The sequence below is a fragment of the Melampsora larici-populina genome (genome assembly GCF_000204055.1).
Source record: "Melampsora larici-populina 98AG31 unplaced genomic scaffold MELLAscaffold_59, whole genome shotgun sequence".
Lineage (NCBI taxonomy): Eukaryota > Fungi > Basidiomycota > Pucciniomycetes > Pucciniales > Melampsoraceae > Melampsora > Melampsora laricis-populina.
This window is the reverse complement of record NW_006768823.1, coordinates 298,567-324,619: the sequence shown is the minus strand read 5'-3', so window position 1 is coordinate 324,619 and position 26,053 is coordinate 298,567. Positions and strand designations below refer to the sequence as shown.

At 41.1% G+C, this 26,053-nt stretch overlaps 3 protein-coding genes across 3 annotated transcripts; 2 read left to right on the top strand and 1 right to left on the bottom strand.

Moving 5' to 3' along the window:
* Positions 1–13,037: 13,037 nt before the first annotated feature.
* Positions 13,038–14,410, top strand: MELLADRAFT_26012 (family 18 glycoside hydrolase; the record flags this gene model as incomplete). Its single annotated transcript, XM_007416337.1, has 4 exons — positions 13,038–13,154; positions 13,326–13,711; positions 13,793–14,060; positions 14,249–14,410. Coding segments are annotated over 4 exons (933 nt in total), but the record flags the coding sequence as incomplete, so codon positions are not given.
* Positions 14,411–17,179: 2,769 nt separating this feature from the next.
* Positions 17,180–18,684, bottom strand: MELLADRAFT_79253 (uncharacterized protein; the record flags this gene model as incomplete). The annotated part of the gene is made up of 2 exons (XM_007416293.1): positions 17,180–18,357; positions 18,442–18,684. 2 exons carry the CDS (start codon positions 18,552–18,554, stop codon positions 17,700–17,702), a joined length of 771 nt encoding a protein of 256 aa, XP_007416355.1.
* A 2,265-nt stretch (positions 18,685–20,949) lies between these two features.
* MELLADRAFT_93316 (uncharacterized protein) lies at positions 20,950–25,654 on the top strand (the record flags this gene model as incomplete). Its single annotated transcript, XM_007416338.1, has 19 exons — positions 20,950–21,000; positions 21,069–21,401; positions 21,482–21,808; positions 21,865–22,104; positions 22,173–22,253; positions 22,331–22,471; positions 22,539–23,095; positions 23,170–23,514; positions 23,592–23,706; positions 23,821–23,940; positions 24,006–24,161; positions 24,225–24,362; positions 24,430–24,554; positions 24,635–24,740; positions 24,822–24,980; positions 25,072–25,101; positions 25,180–25,344; positions 25,436–25,506; positions 25,591–25,654. 19 exons carry the CDS (start codon positions 20,950–20,952, stop codon positions 25,652–25,654), a joined length of 3,324 nt encoding a protein of 1,107 aa, XP_007416400.1.
* Between the last annotated feature and the right edge of the window lie 399 nt (positions 25,655–26,053).

The following is a 26,053-nucleotide window of genomic DNA, read 5'->3' as shown; positions in this document are numbered from 1 at the left end:
TGCTATAGTGTTATTCCCAATTGATAACTAAAGAAATAAGCAATATCTGATTGATATTATTCCCAATAAGTCTTTATGAATATAAAACTAAAGTAAATTTCTCTTTATAATTGTAATAAAGGGTGTATTTAAGTGACCAGGTACTATTAGAATAAGTTTATGATGATAAACAAAATAATAATGGCGTAAATGATAAAGAAAAAAGGGTAACAACAGTCCCAAAACCCTCTCAAAGTATATATAACAATGTACTAGAACTTTTACAATGGTCAACAACCTCAAAACCAATCAAATCCGCCCAAAATTCCCTAAAAACCCTATGATGACGCAATGTAATGATTTTGTTACTAATAAATGATGTAATTTTCACAGCTAAAAGTGATCAATGACGCAATAATATGATGTGCAGCACTTCTTATGATGAATACAGGTGATTTGTACCTTGTAAACTAGCTGCAAACCAATTTTTGAGATTACGAATGTTTTTCAGATGGGGTCCAATTTTAAACTACTATAGTGCATCTTGTAGCCCTCGTGATACTGATCATTTCTGACACCTACATGACCTACTTCTGATGAGTGATGAGTAAGATATTGGGTTGTGAAGTTGAGGTTTTGAGCATTACATGTTGACTTGTGACTGTAAATTCAAGATTCACACCGATTCTTTATTTGCCTTATAACTTTTTTCATACACCTCCGCTACTATTGATTTAAAGTTTGTACATTATGTAATCCACTCTTCTGCGTTGAATGAGCCATCTACCAACCTATTCTGACGTCATTTGACATATGTAATTAGCTGAAAACCGCCATTTTCCACGAAATTCACCCATTTTCTCCACTTTTCACAGCTGCTACTCTCTTTTTCTTGCTCATGTAATATGACGTCATCCTCTATAACCTTAAAAATCCCGGAAAATCCTCTTGGCAAACTTAAATTCCATCACTACCACTATTACATAACCAAACTACACGTGTACCTCTTGTTTACCAACTTCGGAAAAGTGCCTTTTCCCTAATAACTTCTGTTTCTCCTTATCAACCTTCAGGATTAAAATTGTCATAGTATAATATAATGCTGTTCTTTCATATTCTAACCTCATAATACCCATAACTTTATTTTTATTAACCTAAAAACCATTTTCCAACCTATGTACCTATAATTTTGAATTTTTCTTATGTTTTTCTTTCTTTCTTTTTGTAATGAGTTTGCAAGTAAACTATAATGATCTTAATGAATAATGTGAAATAAAAATGATGTAATGTTAACCTAATGACCAATACATAAGCCTACAAGAGCTTCAATTGATCAAAAAACCCTCATTTTGAATTTTCTTTCCTGCTGAATCCTGCTAATAAACTGGTAAACTGGTAATTGTGAATTCCTTAATTGATCCCATAAATTGATCACCACGATGTATCTCTTGAATGATAGTGATGTCAGACGTGTCCTCCATTTGCTTGTCCGTCTCTTTGCTTGCAATTCCTAATACATCAATTTCAAACCATTTACCTGCGTCGTCTAGTTGTACTTCCTTGTTTTTGAAAAATGATTCTATACTTGCCACTTGGATGAATGTATCTGCTGTGATATTGTCTGGGCAAATTAGTTTACCAAAAGTCAGTTTTTCCTCTTTACGCGGCGCAAGGTCAGGGCGTCTGGATAGTGCATCCGGTTTTGTTGCCTGTTTGCCTGGTCGGAATTTGATAACAATATCAAAACAACCCAACGTCTCGGCCCATCGAGCCTGGTGTCTTGTGAGTTGTTTGGTGCTCATGAAAGTCTCTAGATTCCGATGGTTGGTGTAAACTACAACTTCTAACCTGTTAGGGTTACCCTCCAGGTAGTGTCGCCATTCTTTGAATGAGGCGACAATTGCCAGTAGCTCTTTATCAAAAATCTCGTAATTACATTCTGCTTGAATTAGTTATTGTGATAAGAATGCTACAGGGTGTATCTCACCATCCTTCTCACAATTTTGTGACAAAACCCCTCCTAGTGCGAAATCTGAACAGTCGCACTTGAGAATGAAAGCTTTATACGGGTCTGCAATCTTTAAACCTGGTGCCATCGTGAATGCGTTCTTCAGACGTTCAAAAGCTGTGTTGCATTTTTCAGTCCAGTCATATACTGCTTTATGCTTTTTCAGATCATGTAGTGGTTGTGTCGTGGCTGAGAATTGATTAATGAACCTCCGGTAGAAGTTGGTGAAGCCTATAAATCTTTGTAGTTCAGACACATTGGTGGGCGCTGGCCACTCTGTGACAGCTTTGACTTTAGTTGGATCCATCTTCACCTTATTAAATGAAATAGTCAGGCCTAGATACTCGACTTCTGATTTTGAAAATTCGCACTTCTCGGGTTTCAGCCACAGGTTATGCTTTCCAATGATGTCCAATATACTGTCTACTGCTGGTTCGTGTGGTTGTCCTTTCTTCATGTATATCATGGTATTGTCAAGAAAAACTGCCGTGTCTTTACCAATTCTTCCCAGGAAAATATCCTGCATAAAATACTGAAACAAGCCAGGAGCTCCTGTTGCGCCGAAAGGCATGGACAAAGGAGCAAATTGGCCTTGCTTACATATAAAAGCTAATTTGTCTTTGTCGCCTTCGGCAACTCGTAGGTTGCCGTAAGCGTTACGCATGTCCAACTTGGTGAATTTATTGGCGTCTAGGAGGCTATCTATTAAGTCCATAGTCAACGGGAGTGGGTATTTATTCTTTACCTTTAGAGAGTTCAGTTTGCGGTAGTCGAAACACGGGCATAGGTTCCCATCCTTTTTTCCAGTAAAAAGGACTGGGGCCGCCCATGTGTAAGGGATACACGTGTAGGTGGAAAGCCATGGGAGCAGGTTATGGGTTTAGACAGTCACCACTATACATTCCACTCTGAACCCCGGCTCCAGATAGTCCTTACTCTTTTGAGAGCCCATCTTGGACTATTCTGGAGCTAGGTGAGATTGAGCCCTTTTCATTAATTCTCCTTATCATATCTTGTAGTGTTGTTACTGACTCTTTTGAGAGCCCATCTTGGACTATTCTGGAGCTAGCTCTTTTGATTTAAAAGGAAGTTCTAAAGTCACTCTTGTGCTCTCAAAGAGTCCTCGGAGGATATTCAGACCTCAGTGAAGGTTTCCTGGAAACCTTACACCATGGTGATGTCGTGTGTCAAATCGTACCATTTGCTAATGCGTTCTTGATCATCTCATCTAGTACGTAATTTTCTGCAGGAGATAGTGGTATTATCCTACCTGCTTGAGGTTGTGCACCAGGTACCAACTCCACTCTGAAATCGTACTGTCTTCTTGGTGGCAATCATTGAGCCTGAGATTTTCCAAATAAGTGTAGATGTTGGTGGTAGCACGTGGGGACCATTTCTTCAACTGTCCTTACTGGGGCCTTCTTGTTGATTTTGGCTGCCAGTTTAGAAGATGTTGACAAAAATGTGTTTGCCTCCGCAATTCCTAAATCAGAGTTATTTAGGAGAGGAGCAAGGTCGCCAGCTGGAACAATCTTTACGGGATCTTTTAACGTATTGTACTCACATTGCGGGGGCGTATTCTTGTCATCTCTGACTTGAGCCCCCTCGTCAATTATCCTAGCGTGCCCCTGAGGCTCCTCCAACGGGTCCACGGGGTTCATGGGCGGGATTGACAAGTCTTTATCAGACGCAAGTGTGTGCCGGTGCTTGATCTCTTTGGTTTCGTTTGTGCCTCTCTGAGAAAGCTGGTCTGATGCTGTTTTGTTGTCTTTGTGGCTAGTGGGTATATCAAATTTTCAAGGGGAGAAAGGCTTGCCAGCTGATTTGGTGACATGATTAGAAAAAACAGTTGCAACTTGCACACTCACATTGCGGGGATGATAGTGTATCTGGTGTGATACTCATCCCCTTGTCAAGTCTCCTAGCTTTCCTCAAGGGATCCATTCCGGTATTGATTGAGGGGTTTTTTGGGCCCAACGACACTGCTATAACAGTGGCAATTGAGTTTTCATTTGAACTTGATGTTGTAGTCCTCCAGTCAATCAGGTGTCTGTGTCTTTTCAACCAAGGCACACCTAAGATGCTGTTGTAGGTATTCTTGATTTTGGTGATAACAAAGTGAGTGGTGGTGTCTTCCTCTTCCACGCTCAGGTCTATCTCATGTGAAGACTGGCTCTTAGAGCCGTCAAATCCGCTGATGTCGTAGTTGCTTCTTACTGCGTGCTTCAGTATACCGTGCTTGCTTGCAAAAGAGTATCCTAATATGTTATGCGTGGCATCGGAGTCAATGAGGAAGAGGGCGCGGGGTGTCTAAAAAGTTGTGGCTTGGGATGAAGTATTAATGAAAAGTGTAGTCTGTAAAAACAATCTGGGATCTTATCGCATTTTACAACTTGACTAGCGCCTAATTCCATGAATTCTTCTGACTCCCTTCTGCCCAGGATTGGCACAACGTTCAGTCCTGAGCACCTCCATTTTTTGAGGTATCTGCTCGACTTCCACCTTCTCCTTTATCATGTAAGTCATCTCCTTTACTACTAAAGGCAGCTAATTTAATCTCTAACTCTGCTATTCTCTTTTTGTAATGATCATTTCCTCCACCTGATTTACCAATACCGGGCTTTCCCCCTCTACGCTCCGGACAATCTCTAGACCAATGTCCTTGAACTCCACACTTGAAACAGGAACCCGTGTGAAGTCTGTTGTTACGTTCTTTATTGGATAATCTAGTGTAGACCACTGATAAATCCATTGCTTTAGGGTCTGAAGTCGACATATTGATCACTGTAGAGGTGTCGGTAACTCCGTGTAACTTATTATCTAGTTTGATTGCTAAGTTCAAAATTTGTTCAATAGACGTAAACGCTTCTTGACACAAGACCATTGCAACTCTAATATCCTTCTTCAGTCCTTGTTCATATTGACTTATCAGAGTTAGTATTTCCCAACCTGTATTAGCAGCGTGCATATTAAACTCATGTGTGTAAGTGGCAACCATTCCTTTTTGTGCAATTATTCCACTCAACTGGTTTGAGTCGAATGACTTCTCCCACATTGGTCTTCAACTAGAGATTAGAGTGATTTCACGATATATTTCAAATCACAACCTAAGCCAATACAATCTATGAGGTACCACAGTAGCGCCTTCTCAGCCTTTGATTTCTTTTCAGTATTGAAATACATGGCTTCGAAATTGCAAACAAATTGGTCAAATGTTACCAGGTGGGCCGTCTTTTCATTGAACAGTTCTCTCGTCATGGGCTGAGCCCAGCTGCTGGCAGGTCCGGTTAAGTAAGACAATGCAAAGATAACTTTTGTTTGATTTTTGGGAAACAAGTACGGGTGGGCCATCATGTATAGTTGGGTTTGGCTAGCAAATACTTCAGCTAAGTTGCCTCTAGCACCATTGAATTTGTCCGGGGTCAATACTTTAGGCCCGTTAGGCATGGGAAGGGTTGCAGATGGGTGTGGGGTTTGTGGTGTCTGAGGTGCATGTGTGTTGGAAGTTGAGACTACGAATAGTGTATGAGTGTTGATTTGATATGTTTCTCTTCTCTTTGTTGTTATGTTTGATCTCATTTGATATGTTTTTCTATCTTCTCATGTTGCTTTCCATTCTTGTCTTGTTTTCATCTTAACTCTTAGCTGCGTATGTGTTATTTTTCTCTTTATAAGCCATCTATGAGTCAGGGGTTTGATCTTTATTGATTTCAAACCCTCTTCACTTCACTACCTGCAATACTCTTACTTACAACGTTTTTTATTGCATCGTGAATGACTCATAATGTGATGGTTCTGTTTGTAAACCTTGTATTTGAGCGTTGAGGCGTTGTTCAGCTCTTAATCTTACCTCCCGCTCTTTGTTCAAAGCCTTGGTTAATTCGGCTAACTGATTCTGAATTGCTTCCATCTTGTCAGGTGTGATCTCTGATGAGGTATGAAGCGAATTGGCAGTATTAGGTTCTGATTCAGTGGTGACGGTGTGGTTTAAATTGTCTTTGTCTTCGAAGTCTTCGAAATGTGGGGTACGGAATGTAGGTGACATTGTGACTATCTTCCAGTACAATTGACAAGGTTCTGAGTTTGATTCTCAATCTTTCCAGTAATGATGTACTGTGTGAGTATTGTTCTATTCTAGTGGTGGGGTTTGATCGGTGTAAATCTGGATAATCCTTCAATTCTAACTTTATCTATTCTAATCTAATCAATCTTTGGTGTTATTCTTGGTGAAGCTCGATGTTTTGTTGTTTCAGGTCCTCAAAGCATGTCTTGATATAGAGATCCGACAATATGTTAAGGCTGGGATCAGGGTTCTTTGACAAGATGTGAGGTATCAGCCCTCTGGGGTCTTTATGATTGTATAACTGGATTGTCGGATGAGGATTAACATGATATCCTCTAGCGGATCCAAGTACAACATGATCTGTGAAAGGTGAGTGTCTATGTGTCACTGTGCGTGTAATGAATCATAACACTTATCATCATTCAGATTTACCAAAATAAACCTCAGTGAAAGTGGAAGATGGAATTGGGGTTTTTTACTTTTTCCAATTACAATCTTCAAAAAACAAAATCATTTTTTATTCCTGACTATTTTGCTATTTGGAACGTTGTTTATGCATTATCACATTTCTCTCAATGTGCCACTTTTCTTTCAGATTTTTCACATCTCCACTTTGGTTGCAAATAACCAAAGTAGAAAGGCGTACAGATACCGTATTTTCAGTCTCTGCACGGACCAAAACAATTTCACAAGCGGTCAAATTTTCTGATTCTTTTTTACATCAAAAAATCAATCTATTTTTGGTGTTTTTTTTGATAAAAATATTACCCAAAAATGTTGGGAATTGAGAAAGTTATCAAGGTTTCAAGAAGGGAGTGGGATCACCGTGTTTTCTAAGAATCCAGTAAAACACTCCCTTTTGTATAAGCATATTTTATGCTTATACCATGTGAAACTCCGGCCGGAACCCAGGTTGGGTCCGTGTATTTACCGATTCTCTAAATGTAAGTCCCACAAGAGACGACTGCAATTGATTGCTCCTGATCAGCTTGAAACTAGCATTGATTGATTGAATTGTCGGGGGTTGACACACAAAAATGTCCGCCCAACGTGGGGCTCGAACCCACGACAATTCGATGCCATGAAGAACCCTTGTAAGAGTCGAATGCTCTACCAACTGAGCTAGCCGGGCTGTGGGAGATTTCCCTGGGCTAGCGTTGGATCCATTTCCCTGTTGTACTTGTCAGCTGTATCACTGTAAATCCAAGGCTGGAGAGTGGTGTGAGAGGCATATATCCCCCTTTTAAATATCCAGAATGCCTTGGAAGACCGTGACTTATGAGCAAATTCAATGTTTCATTGGGTAAAGACTTTGGTTCCAAGCTTTCTTTCTTTTCATTTTTTCAAGAGGGTAAGACAACAAATATTGAGAATGGGGTAGGTGTATTCTTTGAAAAAATCTCTGAGACCACAGAACCAGCAGACAGATTATGGAAATAACAGTCTGATTATACTGAATCATGATTAGTCAATGATATCAATAAACCATAATGGCAAGTATAAGGGGTTCTTCATCCAGATATAAGTACAATTGCTCTCAAAATGAAGTATAACTTCAAAATAGGAATCTAATTAATGGTACTCATCATGGAATTGTGACCTACATCATCTAAGATACAAAAACAACTTGCATGACTTGCTTTTTGTCCTGTTGTCCGCTGGTAAAGCCCGCCTCCAATGAATTTAACATCTACTTCTCAAAAGACACAACAATTGTTCATCTCTTCAACTTGGGTGTATTGCTATCCTTCTATTTGAATAGTTTTTTAACATTGGGATACAAAGTCAAATCTGGCCACATGCCTGGCCTTGCATCCAGAATCCATCTGACCTCAAGTTTGAATTTTGTGCCCAGGGTTTTGCCCAGAAAATACAAATTTACTGACAAAATAATTACAGACACAAGGCCAGGCATGTGCCCGGATTTTGCTTTTCATCCCGTAATTTTTCTTGTCCATCATGTGTGATGTGTTTCCTATGGATTTTCTTTGTTTATCTCCCTTCCTTTGTGATCAAAAGGAGTCTATCACAAAGAAATTCCCTATGAAATTTGGAACCTCTTATCAATGCTTGTTGACAATATGTAACTGAAACTTGACACCTTGTGAGACCTGATGTGATGCACTATTAGTTGGAAAAGGAACTAGACACAATTGTTCAACATCCCATTTCTCAACAAGTCTTGTATTCATAGAACACCAAACCCTTCATATTTTTCAAATTATTCTCTCTCTGCTACATGAATCATATGTGATTCATTGTATTGATTATCAAACTCTTTTCATACTGACTACACAAAAACCTTTAATTATCTACCCCTTCCGCTTTCAATTGATTTCAATTTATATCAATTGTTTTGCTCTATTTTTACTCATACAGTTGTCTCTGAAATAACCCATACCTTTCTATGGAACCCAAAAGGTATGGGTTTTCATAGAGTATGTGTTATCACAATGGTCTTCTGGGCTAAAAAGTGAAGATTATGAACCAAAAAAGCATGGGTTAGGCCAGAGTATGTGTTACAAGGGGTATGGGTTATTTCAGAGTTGACTGTAAATGTAATCATTCATATTCTCAAACTTATATTATGGAGTGGTGATTTTAGTACAATTGAGTCACACTTCTTTCCCAACTCTTAAATTCTTGTTGCTTTACCCCAAATTCTACCAGTTCCTCTATCACTTTCTCAATTTCAAAACATTTGGCTTTTTTTCTTCTCATTGTAACAACACACAGGCAACATTATATGCACTCAATGTTTTTTCTACCTGTTAATGTGTACTTTGCTTTTTGCTCTCTAAACTATCTTTCTTTGTACCCAATTACAGAATTTCCATCTTATTGTGCTCACTAATTTGCATTTCAATCTGGACACCACATCCATCTTCAAGACTATAAAGGTGGTGCCCATATTGGCTTTGACCAGTGAAAATTCTCTTTCAGTTTATATTAACAATCACTCACAATTGACATAAGAGGGTTTCACCTTCCTCTATAATTGTTGGAGTATGGATTCTCTTATGTCTTTGTTTATGATTTTCTTGAATTTTGTTCTGAACTGTTTCAATTACACCAATACATTTTCATCACTACAACATGAATATACTCCATTATTTACTGACGTGATTAAACTCAATGTCTTGTACCACTGCCATTTATAATCTTGTTGGTCATATCAAAAGCTTTCTTGTTTCAAACCTTATCAACATCTCATCCCTTCTATCTTCAGTGTTGCTGTGCAGATATCCTGACTGAGACTTTTGTTGGTTTTTCTCTTGATTAGGGATTCTGAGAATCCCATGATATTGCCATTTCCTGTATTCTGCAACAACAAATATCTGTCTTCTTCTAGATATCTTTTTGTCTTCAACCAATCCCAAGTTATTCACACACAAACATCTCCTCCATAAGCATGGAAAGTGACTGCTCCTCATTGAATTAAATATGCTTGGCACCTAATGGCATAGTTTCATTGCAGAACCCATCACTTGAATTGTAAGCAAATTCTGACTGTCATTGAAATGACCTGTGACAGAACCTTGGATATGAAGTATGAGGATATCTATATGTATAATGTCAATGAAAGAATTGTTGATACACCTCCTAGACTATGCATTCTGTTTGTCGCACATCACACAAGGGGAAATAAGTTGAGGCTGGAGAGATGGAAGTAGAGGAAGTAAGTGAAGTGCTCAATGTGTTCCTTGACTAATATCAAGGCTGGGTTACCCTTTTTTTCAACATCTCAGGCATTTGATTGACTTGAGACAATTATGGAAATGAAATTCATACTTTTCAAAAAATGCCAAAAGTTGTTTCATGACAATTTTATGTCCCAAATCATTTTGTGGTACAGGCCCCCTCTAATGCCCCTGTATGCAAAAACATATGTTAAAGTTTTGTCAACCTGGAAAATTTGGTTATTCATCTGGCATATGAAATGACATTTCTGTAAAGATGGGAAGTTTGTCTGTCTCCTTAACAAGATGGTGAGCAGGAGACTCTCCTCAAGGGAGGAAGTAGCTCAATCAAGTAATTTAAATCTGTTGTTATACTTGTGCAAAATCTTTTCAGACCCGTTTTACTTTGTGACTAAATGAACTCTTGCAGGCTTGACTATGTCTTCTCTTGTAGAGATAAAAGGAAAGACATATTGAGATTGCATATGACCTTTGTTCTAACAAAGTTTGAGGTACATGAAGTGTATCACCTCAAATTACCTCAAGCAAAGTTGCACACAATATTGTTCAGGGGAACATCAGACTGGGCATTGTATATCTTTTACACAATTAGAATTTCCTTAATATTACAGGAAATCACCCTGTTCAATCTTATCTTAATTATAAGATCAGTAACAGTACCATTTCCTTTTGATTTTACCTATGGTTCTATTCTTCTCATTCTTCTTTGTGGATCAATCCAAACAGTGTGTTCAACAGCACATTTCAGCAAAGCAAGGGACCCATTTACATTTTATGTGTCCCCAGGGATTTAAACCTCTATTTCAAGGAGATACATATATGCACATATTCCACCACATGCACATCCATGTGGCAGCCTGCATGTTTAGACCTGGGATCTTTTAAAAAAGATTCATTTTGGAAAACCATGCTATCCAAACATTTACTGGGAGGGTGTTTCCCATTTGGTGTTTGATGGGGATACAAGAAAACTCCCTCAAATTAGGGTTTGAAGGTGATCAAGACGCATTATGTTGTAATTGACCTTGCTTTGAGCTGTGCCATTGACAACTAGGGCTATGACCCAGGCCTGAAAGGCCATGATGGCCCTCAAAAATCAAGCAGGGTAGACCAAGGCACACCCCAAATTGGGGAGTTCATGGGGCAGTATCAAGTTTGGGCTCAGAAAGAAGCACAGAAAGGGCATGATTGGGGAGGCATATATCTCATATTCATGTGTATCTACTACTCAAATGTAAAGCAATAATGTACCTACTTAAAGATAAGAAGAACAAGGCTACACAAACTGCATGGACACATTTCTGAGAGCACATATCAACTATTTATTCAAGTATCAAGTCATCATATAACCAGTCAAAAAAAGAAAAGCACATGTATATATTAACCCTTCAATCAAGTATAAAGTCTCAATAACTACTTGAAAAGGAAAAGATATTCTTACAATAAAGGCTTGGACCAACTATTGAGACATATTTGAGCCACAATATTTTGCAAAGTGAAAGACACCCAGTGGTCACTTGTGAATCTTAAAGCTGCAGAGAGACATATTTTCAGATGTAGCACTAGTGGCTGGCACAGCAAGCATAGCTTTTGCCATACGTGCTAGAGTGGGGCAGTGATGTTGATTCAAACTCCAGTAATGAAAAATGTCACATTGCTTGTCTTCTTGAGGAGCAGTGAAATACTCGTTGACCTTGTTCTCAACCGGAATCACTTTGTGGCACTTCACAAAGTGCTGAGGTCAATAAAGGATGAGAGTTCCTTCTTGAGGTCTGATAATGTTGACATCAGTATCATAAGCTCGTATAAACTTTCTGGCTAGGTTTGTGAAATATTTGAATAAGTCTTCAGGTCCCCAACCAAGGGATTCTGTGGTTGAAGCTTTGACCACATTGACTTTGAGGTGAGGATCAAGTATAGCAGCACAGATATAGACTGCTTTATTCTGAGCAGCTCATTGATAATGGATGATCTTTTCATTGTTGGCAGGATACACAATTTTAGCTTCTTGCAGCCGGAGTTGTCCCAAGCCTGTGAAACAAGAAGTCAAATATATAAGTTTATGGTCAAAACTATGAAGAAGATGTGAGAGAAAAAAGTCAAAGAAGTTGTGAAAGAAGCTAAACTCACCACTTCAAGTCTTTTAGCTACTGATAGTCAGGCATAACAAGAGAGAAGTTTGGATACATGTGACCTTTGGTATCTTTGATGACATGAGCAAGAGGAGTCAAAGGCTGAACAAGAGCCTCCAATCAAATGACAATGATTCAAGGGCAGGATTCCCATTGCATACATGTAATGGAACTGGCTGGAGTTCAGAGAATTTTTTGCGGTAAGCATGAGTTGAAGACCACCAAGTAGAAACCTTGTGGCTTGGAACAATCCTGAACAGTGTCTTTGAGGGCGGATAGTACCAACACCCCCCAAGCAAGATGTCACGTGATCCTGCTGTTAATATGTTTTGTGTGGTCAGGACAGGAGTCAAATGTGAAATATTCACCTATTCTCATTACAATTGCGCATAGCACATGAGTTTCTTGAATAAGGGAAGTGTAAAGATTGGCTGGATATAAGAAAGAATCAACGGCTGGTCCATAGGGAGTGCATGAATCCGGCATCATGTCTGCCGGTCGGGCCTGAACAGACTGCGCTCACGGTTTGTCGACCAACGGCCCACGGGTGCCCATTCACATCCACTTTCATCATTTACCGTGGCTTCAAGTTGCCAACGACAGAACGACGCCATCAACTTCCGCAAGACTGAATGGGTTTATTCAATAGGACGCCACCAGCTATACCAAGTCGGTTAACATCTCCTTAACTGACCCTACACGTCTTGCTAAACCTCATCTACTCACCGAAGCTCACTCCCGACCCGGTTTCAAGCCTCCATTACCTCCGAGACCACAGCACCAAGTACATGGGAACTCAGGTCCTGAGCCGGTACTAGCTGGGTAAATCACGAGCTCGTAACCTCGTTTGAAAGAGTGTAGGAACCTGCCCAGGCTCTAGCTGACTCCTTCAAATACTTTGATCCGTGATTTTGACATAGATACTATGCCAACTGGTGAGTGATCAAGTTGATCGATCACATATCTAAGCTTACACATTTGGATCATGCAGGACGGTCTATGCAAAGCCACCCTTTCCACCATCGCGAGCAGCATACTACCATCTCAATACTATCCTGTCAGTCATTGGCACGGCAAGCTTTCTGCGTAAAATCATTTGAATCGCATCCTGACGTGTATGGCCATTCTTGGCGGCTGGCCGAACTTTATGAAGCTACGCATTCGCAAAGGTTACTCCAAATGGAGAGGTCTCGCTCTCTGATCCATGGGGAGACATTGAAAAACCGTTCGAACCTTCACTTGGAACACCTGAATCTGACCCCGGTTTCAAGGTCAGTCAGGAGCCTGACGCAGATACCACGCTCTATAGCCTAGATTCCACCTCGCAGGCTTGATCTCAGTCAGATTTGTACAGCCCGTTAGAAGACCTTATTCACAACATTCTTAAACCCTACAACTTGGGTTTGATTACCTGTTTGTGGGTTGACGTTTCTTGATTTCAGGGTAATCTAGGAGAAATCGCGATCATGAAACACCGCAATCCCAAATTAAGGTGTCAACTTTCCATAGGCGGAGCAGGCGATGAAATTACACGAAATTTTCAACAAATCGTCAAGTCCGAACAGTCTATGCGACAATTTGCTGGTGATTGTGTCGAGCTTTGTCGAAAATATGGCTTTGACGGGATAGATGTGGACTATGAGCATCCTGAGAATGCCAGCGAGGGCCGAGGTCTCTTAGAGCTACTCCGTCACATCCGAGGCTGTTTAGATCATTTTGGTCAGCAGATCAATCGGCCAGAAAGATACCTTCTCACAGTGGCTACGAGCATGGGTGAATGGTCAGCGACTCATCTCCCATTGCACGAGATGAATCAAGTGATCGACCGGTGAGAGCCTTATATTACTTCCACCACTTTTCCTGTTCATCGTCGGTTAGCTTCGTTGACTCGTCCGTTGATCCGTCTCAGGATTTATCTGATGACATACGATGCCTCAGGAAGCTGGGACAAGACTCTGAATCATCATGCGCCACTGCATGGTCCTCCGCATGCACTCTCGGCAAATAAGACGGTTCATTTTTACCACTCACGCGGCATTCCACTCCACAAACTTATCTTTGGTGCCCCACTCTACTCGCGGTCTTTCATAACCAAGGGTGGAAGGTGTGGCGAGCAGTATGAGCGCGTGAGTGGTCCTGCCGAGGGTGCGAGTGGAGAGGGTACCCATATGTATAATGTAGGTCATCTTGTCCTTAGCCCCTAGAGATGAGTCGTCATCTTCCTCCTGCCACTCCTCTCACAATTGGCTACAAATCTGAGTCCACTTGAGATGGAGTGTGGACACATTGTGCAAGTCCTGCGCGCACTTGTGATTTCGGGCCATGGTGACTGACACACGACTCTGACTGTCTGCATGTCTCATAGGTCCTTCCTAAGCCCGGGGCGACTGAGTACCATGATCCTGAACTTGGGGTGGCCTACAGCTTTGATGGGCAAGAATGGTGCTCCTATGACACCCCCACCAGTATGCGATGGAAGATTGCATTTGTTAAAGAACGTGGTCTGGGCGGAGTGTTTTTCTGGGATCTTGCTGGCGGTCATCCAGGGCAAACACCACCGCATCCTCGAGATCTGGTTGCTGTGTCTTGGGAAGGCTTGTTCGGTGGGGCGCTTGGGTCATATTGAGCAACAGATCATGACTAATAGGCTAGTACACAGCCCCCGGCTGTATCAAATCTTCAGTGTCGTTAAAAGCGAGACTAAGAGACACCGCTCATTGCGTTTGTACACAGTAAACTGTCAGAAAAATATCATCGACGATCAAATAAACTTTCTTGCAGCCCAAGCTGTTATATTGTAACAGAAGATAGTGCGTTCACCAATTCCCAGTCCTACCAATATCTGTGCTGCTCGGTCAGCAAACTTTGTGCATGTGCCGCAGAGCCTCGAATTTTCTTTTCTTGTTTGGTCTTCGTCAGGTTCTGGGGTCTTTTATCGACCAGGAATAGCAAGTTCATTCAGCGCGTAAGAGAGTTGAGAAAGATATGAACAACTGTGCCAAATCACCTCGCTCTTTCTGAACTCATTTTCGAAAACGAGAAATATATAACGTGCATCCATTTTCCCTAATGGGGAGTATCTCATGTGAGAGATCATCGATATCAACGATAAGGTCCGTGGAGACCATCCCCGATTTTTGTGTGCGATGAGTCAAGATGGATTTGGGGTTTTTTGTTGTTTGTAGCATCTCACATGACGTAGCGAAAGATGTTGACAAAAATAGTGAGTGATTGATTTCTACCAGGCAAGCTGCCTTGAGGTTTTTTCTCTTTGTTCGCGATGAGATTTTCGTGGAAACATGTCAAATTCTATCTTGGAAGACCCAACACAAAGTCTTTAAACCGTTTCAGAGTGAGATCTTTCCGCATCATCCATGATGGCTATGTAAAAAAGAAATCGAATGAGAGCGATCGGAGCATAAGAATAGGCTTCCAACAAAATCAAAAGAAAAACAAGTTAAATTGGCAGTGTTGTCCCCCCTGGAGTCTAAATGCTCAGCCCAGCTAGTCATTCAAGTATACCATCTTTCTTATGGATGAAATGAAATCTAAACACCGCCATTGAACACACTTATAGGGCAGATAGTGGTAAATATGAATATTGAGGTGGTGTAGACAGGTGATGTACCATATCTCAGTCAACGCATCGACGTACAAGCACTTTCCTACGGAACTATTGCCGTCGACCTTGAGCTGGAAGGGTATAAAAGAAAAGCTTTTTCTCCTTGTTGGGTTGGCTCTTTTTCTCATCCTCTCATATCTCCGATTCCATTGACAACCTCTTTCAAAAACTTATACACCCTGAGCTCTCAATTTTCTTTTGAATCAAAGATACGTTGCTCAAAAAAGTGCTTCTTATCTTGACTTGTACTGGTTAGCCTCAATTTCTCTGTCTCCATGTTTTAGCTCGATTAATCATCGTCATGCTTTTTATCACGTCTTTCGACTGAGTCTGTGCTCCCCATAAAGTATGCCTTTCCGTACGATATAATGATATCTCTCACAAATACCAACAAAAGTCTATCTCATTCTTCAGCCTGCTTCAGATATTAATAAGTCCCCAGCGTTTACAAAACCGTCAAGACAATGGTTTTTCACAAATGTGTGATAAATTAATAGAGGTGGAAAAGAAGTCAAGTGACTGTCAAGAAAGTGGATTTGGATGTGGCGGTTACAAGTTTGAATCAATCAAAGTCAGATTATTCTGAGGCCAGTCACCACCCTCTGTACTAGTGGATGCAAAGCCAGTCCTGATCAGACTGTAAGTGAATCATGGACCTTTACATAAGGTCCTACAATCACCTTGCTGATCTGCTCACGATGTGGCTCTTGAACTTTTAAGAACCAATATACAACTAGCATAGGCACATGCCTCAAGTCTTTGGACTCATGACAATCTTCCTATCCAGAGATCTTCTCCAACCTTTGGAAAAATTTTAAACTAGTACTTCAAATTGGAAACAATTCAGGTGTAGATGTGAAGCAAATTGTGACCAGCCTGAGTATTGACGTTAACCTTTTGGAAAAGGTTAACTTCCAAATCAGTGGTTTTATACAATTTCTCACCAGTTCTAGTTCCAGCTATAGTTCTAGCTCCAAGTCTTCCAAGTCTAGTTCGAGCTCTGAGAATGAGGTTAGTTCGAGCCATGAGTCTAACAATAAATTCAACTCACTTCTTGATGCTAATATGTACGATTAGTGATAAGAGGTGAAGGAGATGGGATGTAAAAAGAGATATTGGTGTCTTTTTCTATTGTCAAAGTACCCGAACTTCAGTTTCTTTCTCTTTGAAGTTGTATGTCCTTCAAATCAAAGTGGTCCATGTTCTTTGCGGACCTATCATATCATATGTTTTCTTCAGAAATCGAGTCTGTCATATTGTCCAAGAAATCTCTATTACCTTGCCATCAACGCTCATGAGACTCTAGAGTGAACTTTAGTTAAGTTTGCCGAGGTTCCATTTTGTTACGGAAAGGTGTCGAGTCAAACATTCTGCTGCTACTCTTGAAGCGTGAGATCAAGTGAGTTGTTTTTCGACCTTTTTTACTACACCGGTTTGACTCAACCCACAGCATTGGAACAAGAGGCGATGCCACCAAGCCACCGTGGAGGATTTGACTTTTGCGCTGATGAGGTGGCAGGGTGGTGCAGTCAAAACGCTTTGATATCTTTCGCACTGACTCTAAATTGTAACAAAGTTCTGTTCCCTCAGTGAAGTTTTTCAATTTGGAATCACAATTGATCAGAGATTCTTCAGTAAATCCAAGACAATGTCAATAATCCAAATTTCTATCATAGGTAAAAAACAATTCCATAAGAAACACTTTCAAGCAAATCACAATGAAAGAGAGATAAGACTTCTATAAGATTTTTTTGTTTTAAAAAAATTACAAGAAGTAATTGATACTAAAAGAATAAGAATATCGAATTGAGAAAAATTGAAGATTATGTGTTGTACAACAAAGCAGTTTGAAGAATACAATTATAAATTAATTGGAAGGAAAGGAATCATTCTTATCTATACACATCATTTCAAAGTTAAAATTCCTATTCCTTTTTCGTATCTGAAATGAATGAAATTTATAAGATGATATGAGGACATCAGTACCTCGAAATCGCGCTCGGTTTTGTCCTCATCTGATGATAAGTCACATCTGGGTTCCAAGTGGCTAGAGAGTCTATGTTGAGCGAGCCATTGTGATAAATATTTTGATGGTAAAACACTGTGTCTCAGAAGATTGGATAGTACTAATGATGCAGGTATTTCCTTCGAAGCTTGATCCAAGATATATGCGATTTTTCGACATCTCAATTGCTTAGTAGCTGAGCTGCAATATAGATATCATGATTGTACACATTAATACCAAGGTTGGACAGTGCGTATTAATCGAGACTGATTTAGATGTCATCAGATATTTTTGTTGGTCTCCGATTCCACCGATACTAAAACCAGGAGGTAAAGGATTAAAACCAGGTGGAATTACAGAACTACCCCTAGCAGGAACCGGAAAGCTATGGTTAGACGGAGTTGTGGATGTACTAGGACCGGTTCCCGGAGTTGTCTCAGAAGTCTTGTTGGACGAAGTCACCGAGAGTATTTGCGCTGACTCAGGTAAAGTTGCATTATGTGGAAGATCGGAGTCTTTAGGTAGAGTAGTGTTGACGGGTCCTTTAACAACGCTGAACAGAGGAGAATTGTCCAAAGCAGTTTTCTCGCCACTCTTGACTGCGACGATAGAGTATATAGGTTCTGAACTTGTTGGTAGTACATCACCTTCAGAAGAATTAGATCCAACTCCGTCTTTGGGTTTAGAAGTGAATGTGATATGACCCATTGTAGTATTGACTGAAGAGGCCAAGAGACGTAATTGAGATGGACCAAAAGGTGAAGTTGAAGAAGAAAATATGTAAAGATCGATTAAAGGAGGATCGGATGGTCCAGAAGTAAAAATGATCGTATTGAAATCTGTTGAGCTGTAATCAAAAGTGTATTATAACAATCATCAGGGTTAAGTAACTTCAAAAGAAAGAAAAGGGATACAAGCTGAAAGGACTTACCTGAAGATAGTTCCATTCGTAGGCTGAAGGAATGTGAACCCGTTGGTGATTCGAAAGAAGACCGAAACCAGTAAAGAAGACAGCAAAACCGTCCTTCGTCCGATATCGATCATTTCTTATGATAAAGCAAAAGTAAGGATTGACTTTGTGTTAGGTAATATGTTAGAGATAAGTTCAAATAGTGGGTTGATGGATGAATGAATGAATGACAAAGAACTATTTTCTAAAATGCTGAGTTGATAATGAAAGGATAATCAAAAGGTAAACGGTCATGAAGTTAATTCCGATTTCCGCCTTTCAAAGATGGTGCATTTTAAAATTTTACCCTTCAACACATGTTCCAGAATCCATAACTTTAACTTTCCACCGAATTCGGTTATCCATATCGAATTCAAAAACGCCCATTTACAAATACGGTACATATACGGCTTTTTTGAGGGTGGCAAATTCAAATTCCCGGCAGGAACTCTTCACCTTCCCTTTATCAAAATGGTGACCACAAAGATTTAAGTGACCAAGATGCTCAGAAGACAGGGAACCGAGAAGACAAGGTCAGATTGTGATGTATATACCTGAATGGTCAATGCATGCTGGCCGGTCTTGCGGTGTATTGCTTTTTCTACACTCATCTAAGCGCTGCATCTTCATCCCATGGTCAGATGGCTTTGATCGCCGACCTCAGCTTTTGGAATGACTGGCAGGAAACCATACCACATGCCAAGTAGTTTGGAGGCGGTAGGTGGAATTCGGGCAGGCATAGGGTACATATCCGTCATGATCTATACGGGATGATACACATAGTGCGCTGTTGACCAATGTATTCTAATGGCTAATCTGAGGTACTGGCTCGTCCAAGTTTCTTTGCCTTATCTTTATAAACAGTTTTGCGCATCATGTCACAAGACAGAGTCTAAAAGGTTTAACAGACCATTCAGTTCATTGAGACTTCAACTTTGATATATTCTCAACATACGTTGATGGGACAAGAGTAAGCGGCAGAATGCGAGTATCAGGCGAGAGTCCAGATCCAAAGATGTACAGAAGCAGATTACTCCACAGGCCAGTAAGATCACTCACGCATCGACATAGAGGGAGTAGGCTTTTTAAAAAGATGGACCCTACTATACCTCGGAAGCAATCCTCAACATGATTATCGCGTTCTTCTCGAAGCACCCCTAGTGATCAATTATTGTCAAACAGCTCACAGTGCAAGGTTGCAAATTTTCAGGAAGTAGCGAGCTTTTATGTAAGTTCAATTAGTGAGGTTACGAGAAATATATTGAAAGGGAATTTTGGAATATCTAGTGAGGATGTTAGCTCGGGGAGTGTATTGTAGTCAAATAGGTCAACTTGAAGTGACTTATGTCTAGTTGGAACGATGATGGTGTAAAGATATTCAAGTTTGATATATCTTTTACCTCAAACGAATATCACAGCTATATGACGTTACAGGAGAGCTTTCTTTAGCGCGATACACCCACCTCCTCATGTTGATCAGGTGCTGCGATCAATGATGAATCCCATTCTCATATGATCAGACTGAACTTCTAGCACAAAGACAAGGTCAGTCAATTTTTTCATAACTTAGAAGCGTATCATCTCCTTCGAGGTTTAATGAACTGTCCGTCAGAGGGTCGTTGGTGTTGGCATGTAGATATCGAACTAGATTATGATGAACACATGAGATGTGACGTAGAACCCGGCAAGGTGACTGGGAGGCTGAGAAGTTGATTGACAGGGGCGTAAGATGGCCTCAATTGTATATTTTCTTAGCACCTGTACGATTGTTTTGTCTGATGACTTTGCGGCTGGCTTTGACTTCAAGTTTAGCTGCTAATTCGGCCCCTCGTTCCCTCTTGAGTTTTTGTTTACTTGTTAGCGGCCTTGATGGTTTAGGTTTTGTCTGTGATACTGTCGCGCTAGGTGAAGTTCGAGTATGCGAGGAGTTCCCTGTTACAATTTCAGGGTCGACGGATGCACATTCGGCTGTGTCCAGCTTTGGCATGGGCTGGGCCCGACGTTCCGATCCTGAATGTTAAAAAAAAGCAATCAGACTGGATGAGTTGACCATGAGCCGGGAGATATGCAGAAGACAAAGGTAGATATGAAAGAATCTTACGTGTTGCCTTTTTTCTTTGGACGCCCATCTGAAATCGTCCAATTTTTCTCAAAGAGAGAAGGTACAGATGACAGTGTGACTGTGAAGAGTCAAATCAGGCCAATGTCAAAAGTTGGACGCAGATTTGAGTCAGTGATGTACCGGGTTACCGGAGCGCAGTGCGGTCCGCCAAATGATGCTAAGTCAACCCTAACCACGACCTTTGCGGACAATACTATAGACTAAGAAAATTGGTCAGGACTCAGCAGGATTTCAAATTTTGAACCATTTGAAAGGTGGTTTCGAGGATTTTTCCTTGATTTGTTTACCGTGAGAGCGAGGCTGAGGATTCATAAACAAATCATATCGCATTCTTCATTCATACCTTTTCCTGAAGATCACGATTTGAGATGGATAAGAAACACAACGCGCCGGAAGATGACGAATCCCCAACGTCACGCGTCAGTTCACTTTTCCATTCTATCGTGTTTCGATTTGGTCTCAAGCTTGTGACTGTTAACCCTTACAGAAACGAGCGCGAGTAGACAAAACGCGCGAGGATGCATTTGACGGAGGTGTAATCGATGTGAAGGACTCGGAGTCCGAATACGAGTACGACAAGGCAGAAGAGGAGGCGCTTCGTCAAGGTGCTCAAGAGATGGCCAAGCGCGCCCCAAAAACGGGGACGGCTAGGAGAGCGGGTGCTATCGAACAGCTCGAAGTATTCAAGTTTATGTGTCACGACTATTTGGTTATCAATTTCGGTCCACAAGCGAACTTCATCATCGGACGCAATGGTAGCGGCAAGAGTGCGATCTTGACTGGAATTATCCTCGCGCTAGGAGGCAAAGCCTCCACCACGGTGCGTATCGTTTTTTGGATCTTGAAGTGCAAGCCCCAGCATATAATTGAGGCACTCATCTTTCTTATGCATCCGATCAGAGTCGTGCTACTTCCTTGAAAGGTTTCATCAAACACGGTCAAAGTCGAGCAGAGGTAAAACTGCAAATGAGTAACCGTGGCGAGGAAGCTTACCGCCCAGATGTCTACGGCGAAACGATCATCATCGAGAGAGCGATCACAAAAGAGGGTGGCGGTGGCTACAAAATCAAGAGTGGACGCGATAACAAAGTAATCAGTACTCAGCGGGCAGAACTGCAAAATATTTTGGATCATTTTATGATCCAAGCCGATAACCCACTCAACGTACTGAGCCAAGATGCCGCCAAACTCTTCCTGAGTGCTAGTACTAGTAAAGACAAATATGCGGTACGTACAGATGCTACCCGTGATCCCAGAGATTCTGATCGAATTTTATCTGTCAGCTATTTATACGTGGTACACAACTTCAACAACTTACCGACGAGTATGGAGAGATTGAGAACAATATCAGGACCGCCAAAGTGATTCTGGACAATAAGAAGCAGGCGATGAGCTCGATACACGACAAAGCCAAACGTGCAAAAGCGGTTTTAAAGGACGTAGAGCAAGCTTTTGAGCATGGGACCAAGCAGCGTCTGCTCCAAAAGGAGTTGGCATGGGCCTATGTTGCCGATGCCGAAGCGGTGAGTCCCCCTATCAGCCTCCAAGGTATTGCATGCACGCCCTGATCCGATGTGCTTTTCCAAATCAGCAACAAGCGCAGTTGGCGGAGGCGGTTCAAGAAGAAGAGGCTATCATTCCGCAGTGTGAGACTGAAGTAAACAAAGCTGAAGTGGGTGCAGAGATTTTCCCGAAAAGATGTCGAATCTCGCGATCCTCAACACATGATGTTTGTCGCCTCGTTTTTAGGTAGCATTGGCGGATGCGGAACAAGAGATAGCTACTTTGAATAACAAAATGTCAGCCGCCAACGATGATCAGCTGCAACAGAAATGTGGCGAACTCAAGAACGACCTCAAGAAGCGATATGAAGAACTCAAAAGGCTCGCTGTTGAGTCGGTTCCTATCTCCAAGCCTTGATGTTCTGGAGAGCTGATGTTTCTTAAATCATTATCAGAACGACTTGAGGGATTACAACTCAACAACCAACCGATTGAGAAAAGACTTGGAGGCTCAGCAGGTTCTGATAGATCAAGAGAATGCGAGAGCATCCCGCACGACTGCCATGACACGCCAAGATGCTATCAACCGTCGCGAGGAATGCGAAGACCAGATTAAGGTGAAAGAAAATGAAATCGTCGCAGGCCAACAAAAGATTGCCGAGTTGAATCATCAGCTTCAGCAGCAAAAGTCTCAAACTGATATGCTCAAGGGTGAAATCGCAGGCTTAGAAAGAGACATCGGGAATCTGTCTGGCGACCTGAACCGCGCTGTCAGCGCCCAAGCGGACAGATTTTGCGCATTCGGCCGAAATGCCAAAATTGTCATGGAGCAGATTGCTGCTAGTCGATGGAATGAGAAGCCATTGGGACCCATCGGCCTATATGTTCAATGCGAAGATAAAGCTTGGTCTCAGCTCCTGGAGACAGTTTTGAATCGCACTTTGGGATCATTCGTGGTCACCAATCGAGACGACGAGAATCAACTACGACACATCTTGAAATCACATCAATGGTATGCACTCGAATGATAACCTTTGGTGTGAATTTTTGATCGTTGAGAACTTACTTATTTTTATGATTCAACAGGCGGAACCCGATCATCCGATCCAGACCAGATTTGTTCGATTTCTCTGCCGGCGAGCCTGACGGGCAGTACCGCACTATATTACGCATGCTACAATTCGAAGACGAATTTGTGAAGCGAGTTTTGATCAATGAGGATAAAATCGAGCGAACTATTCTAGTCAATCACCGACGAGAAGGGGACCCTATCATGTCCAGGCATCCCAGGGATCGGAAGGGTATCGAGCGTTGTTTTACTATCGATGGATACCGAGTGGGTGGAATCACGGGAGGTAAACAAGTTTCAGCTTTGTCGCTTTATCAGGGCACACCCCGCCTAAGAAGTGGTGACGTTCGCGAACACATAAAGTGAGTACGCTTCAATATTGACGTATATGTCTCGAGGATTGATCTTTGTGTGTGATTTTCATCGATCCAATCGAAAGTCAAAAGAATGAAGAGATCCAAGGAAAGACTGCACATAAACAACAAGCTGAGATAGCGCTCAGACAGGCTTTGAAAGAGTGTAGTCAGACGTCTAACCTCATCGCCGACTTGAATGTGAGTAATCGCAACGTCAGGATCCACCTCACAAGGACAATCTTACACGATCATGCACTCGGCTTGATGAGGTCGGAAATAGCTAATCATACAACTGGTGCTTTTGTTGAATAGCGCCAGCAAGGATCTACAAAAACCATGATCTCGAAGCTGAAAGGCCGGAAAGCTCAGTTAGATGACGAGCTTGCGGAGACTTTCTCTTCTAATCTTGCTGCGTTGGAAGCGGTGAAGACTGTGAGTGGTGCCTGATGCCAAAGCTTTCTGTGTCTTCGATTTTTGAGCTATCGCATCTCGTGTAGGATTTGCAAAACGAAATCGATTCCTCGGTAGCACAATTCGGGGAATTAACTCGCAAGAAAAAAGAACTTCAAGATAACATGAGACCCATCTTGGAGGAAAAAGAGAAAATCGATCAATACTTTGCTTCTAAGAAGAGTGAACAAGATTTGATCAATGTTGGTACCGCTTCACTCACATTTGTGACAGATAATTTACTCATACTCTTATCTATTTCATAGAGTCAAATTTTACTTGCCACGGAGAAGGCGATGACTTGCCGAGCGAGTGTGACACACTACAAATCGTCATTAGCCAAACATCAGCGCAAGCTAGAACATATTAATGACAAGCATCAAGAGGCCGTAGAAAGGACCAGGGTGAATACACCATGCTTTTCAGTGTATTCTCTCCTAGTGCTTCCTGACATCTTTGACTTTAATCCAGGGGATCACAGAGCAAGCAATTGAGCTTTGTGGTTCGGCAGAAGTTGTTCCAACTAGAAAAAGTATCAACAAATTGATTAGCGAGATAGAGAAAATCTCGAACACGGTGAAATCTACCGAGACAAGGTGAGTGTTTGTGATGAATTGCCAAGGGAGTGATGTATCACTAAGCTTGAAACTGATCTTACAATATAACCATTCATTAGGTATGGTGGCAAGAGTCTTGAAAACATTCAAGCCGAATGTCAAGAAGCTACCATAGCATGGAAGAAAGCAGACACAGAGCTTAGTGAATTAAGAGCTACAATTCTTGTACGTGTCTTGACTAACGAAGAATTTTCTTCGATGTTTTAAAAACCTCAAAGAGTTGACCAAATCCCCCAAATTCCTTAGCTTCTTAAACATGCACTTCAACTACGTAAGAATAAATGGTTACAATTCCGTTGCCATATTTCGGTTCGTGCTAGGATGAAATTTATCAACCATTTGAATAATCGAGGGTATACTGGGAAATTGAATTTTGATCATAACCATCAAAGATTAGAAGTTCACGTGAGTTTAAGTCTTCTGGAACACCTTGTGATTCAAAGCAAGTATCATTGAACCGATCTGGGTTCCTTTTCTCCAAATAACTCACAAACAGGTGGATACTCACTCTGACGAGCTCAGACAGGTAAGGCATACTAGATTAACCTTTTATATGTTGGTTTCAAGTTGTAACTAAATAATCTTGGGTTCGTAATTTTGCTAGGCCAAATTAAGAGATCCAAGAGGATTATCAGGTGGAGAGAGATCCTTTTCAACGATTTCATTGCTATTAACACTTTGGGATGCAGTCAATTGTCCCATCCGTTGTTTGGACGAATTTGATGTCTTTATGGATATGCAACATCGTAAAGTGGCAGTTGACATGATGGTAAGTAGTCTAACCTCAAAGCATTCCAAGGCTTTGGATGTCTTTTGATGATTCGGTTTTTGACTTTCAATGGTCTTTTTTCTCCTTGTAGATTAATTCTGCTAAAGAAGCTCATGAAGTTCAATATATATTCATTACACCACAAGATTTAAGATCTACTGCGTGAGTATCTTATCTTCTTTCGAATTCACTCAACTAGAACGACATATTCCATTCTGATCGTTCTTTTATTTTCCTTTTTGATAGATTCGGACCTGAGACTAAGATTGTAAGAATGTTAGATCCTATAAGAAGAGATGAAACTGCTTGATCGAAAAACACGTGAAGCAGACCAGCAGTTTCATTTTAAAAAAGTTTATTTAACCTAGATACATACATGTTATATGAGTTTTTTGTCTGTTCACTTCACGAATTAGTTTTTTGTACGTTTTTGTTGAATCTGTGTGTCTTATTAATTATATGCGCATATGTTACTAGGTTGATAAACTGTTATTCATTCAAAGAAAGAGAAAGAAAGTCTTGTTGAACTCGTCAGCCCGTCATGTGATCATCTGTTTTCTGTTGCTCATTGGTGAATTTGGTGGTTTAGCTGAGCTCTGAAGTCTTGGTTTGATCAGATGGGGTTTTCGGGTTTTGAGGACGTTTACATCAAAGCTCATTTGTGTATCATTCATCCGATCATAACTAAAGCCCATCGCCACACCCGAGA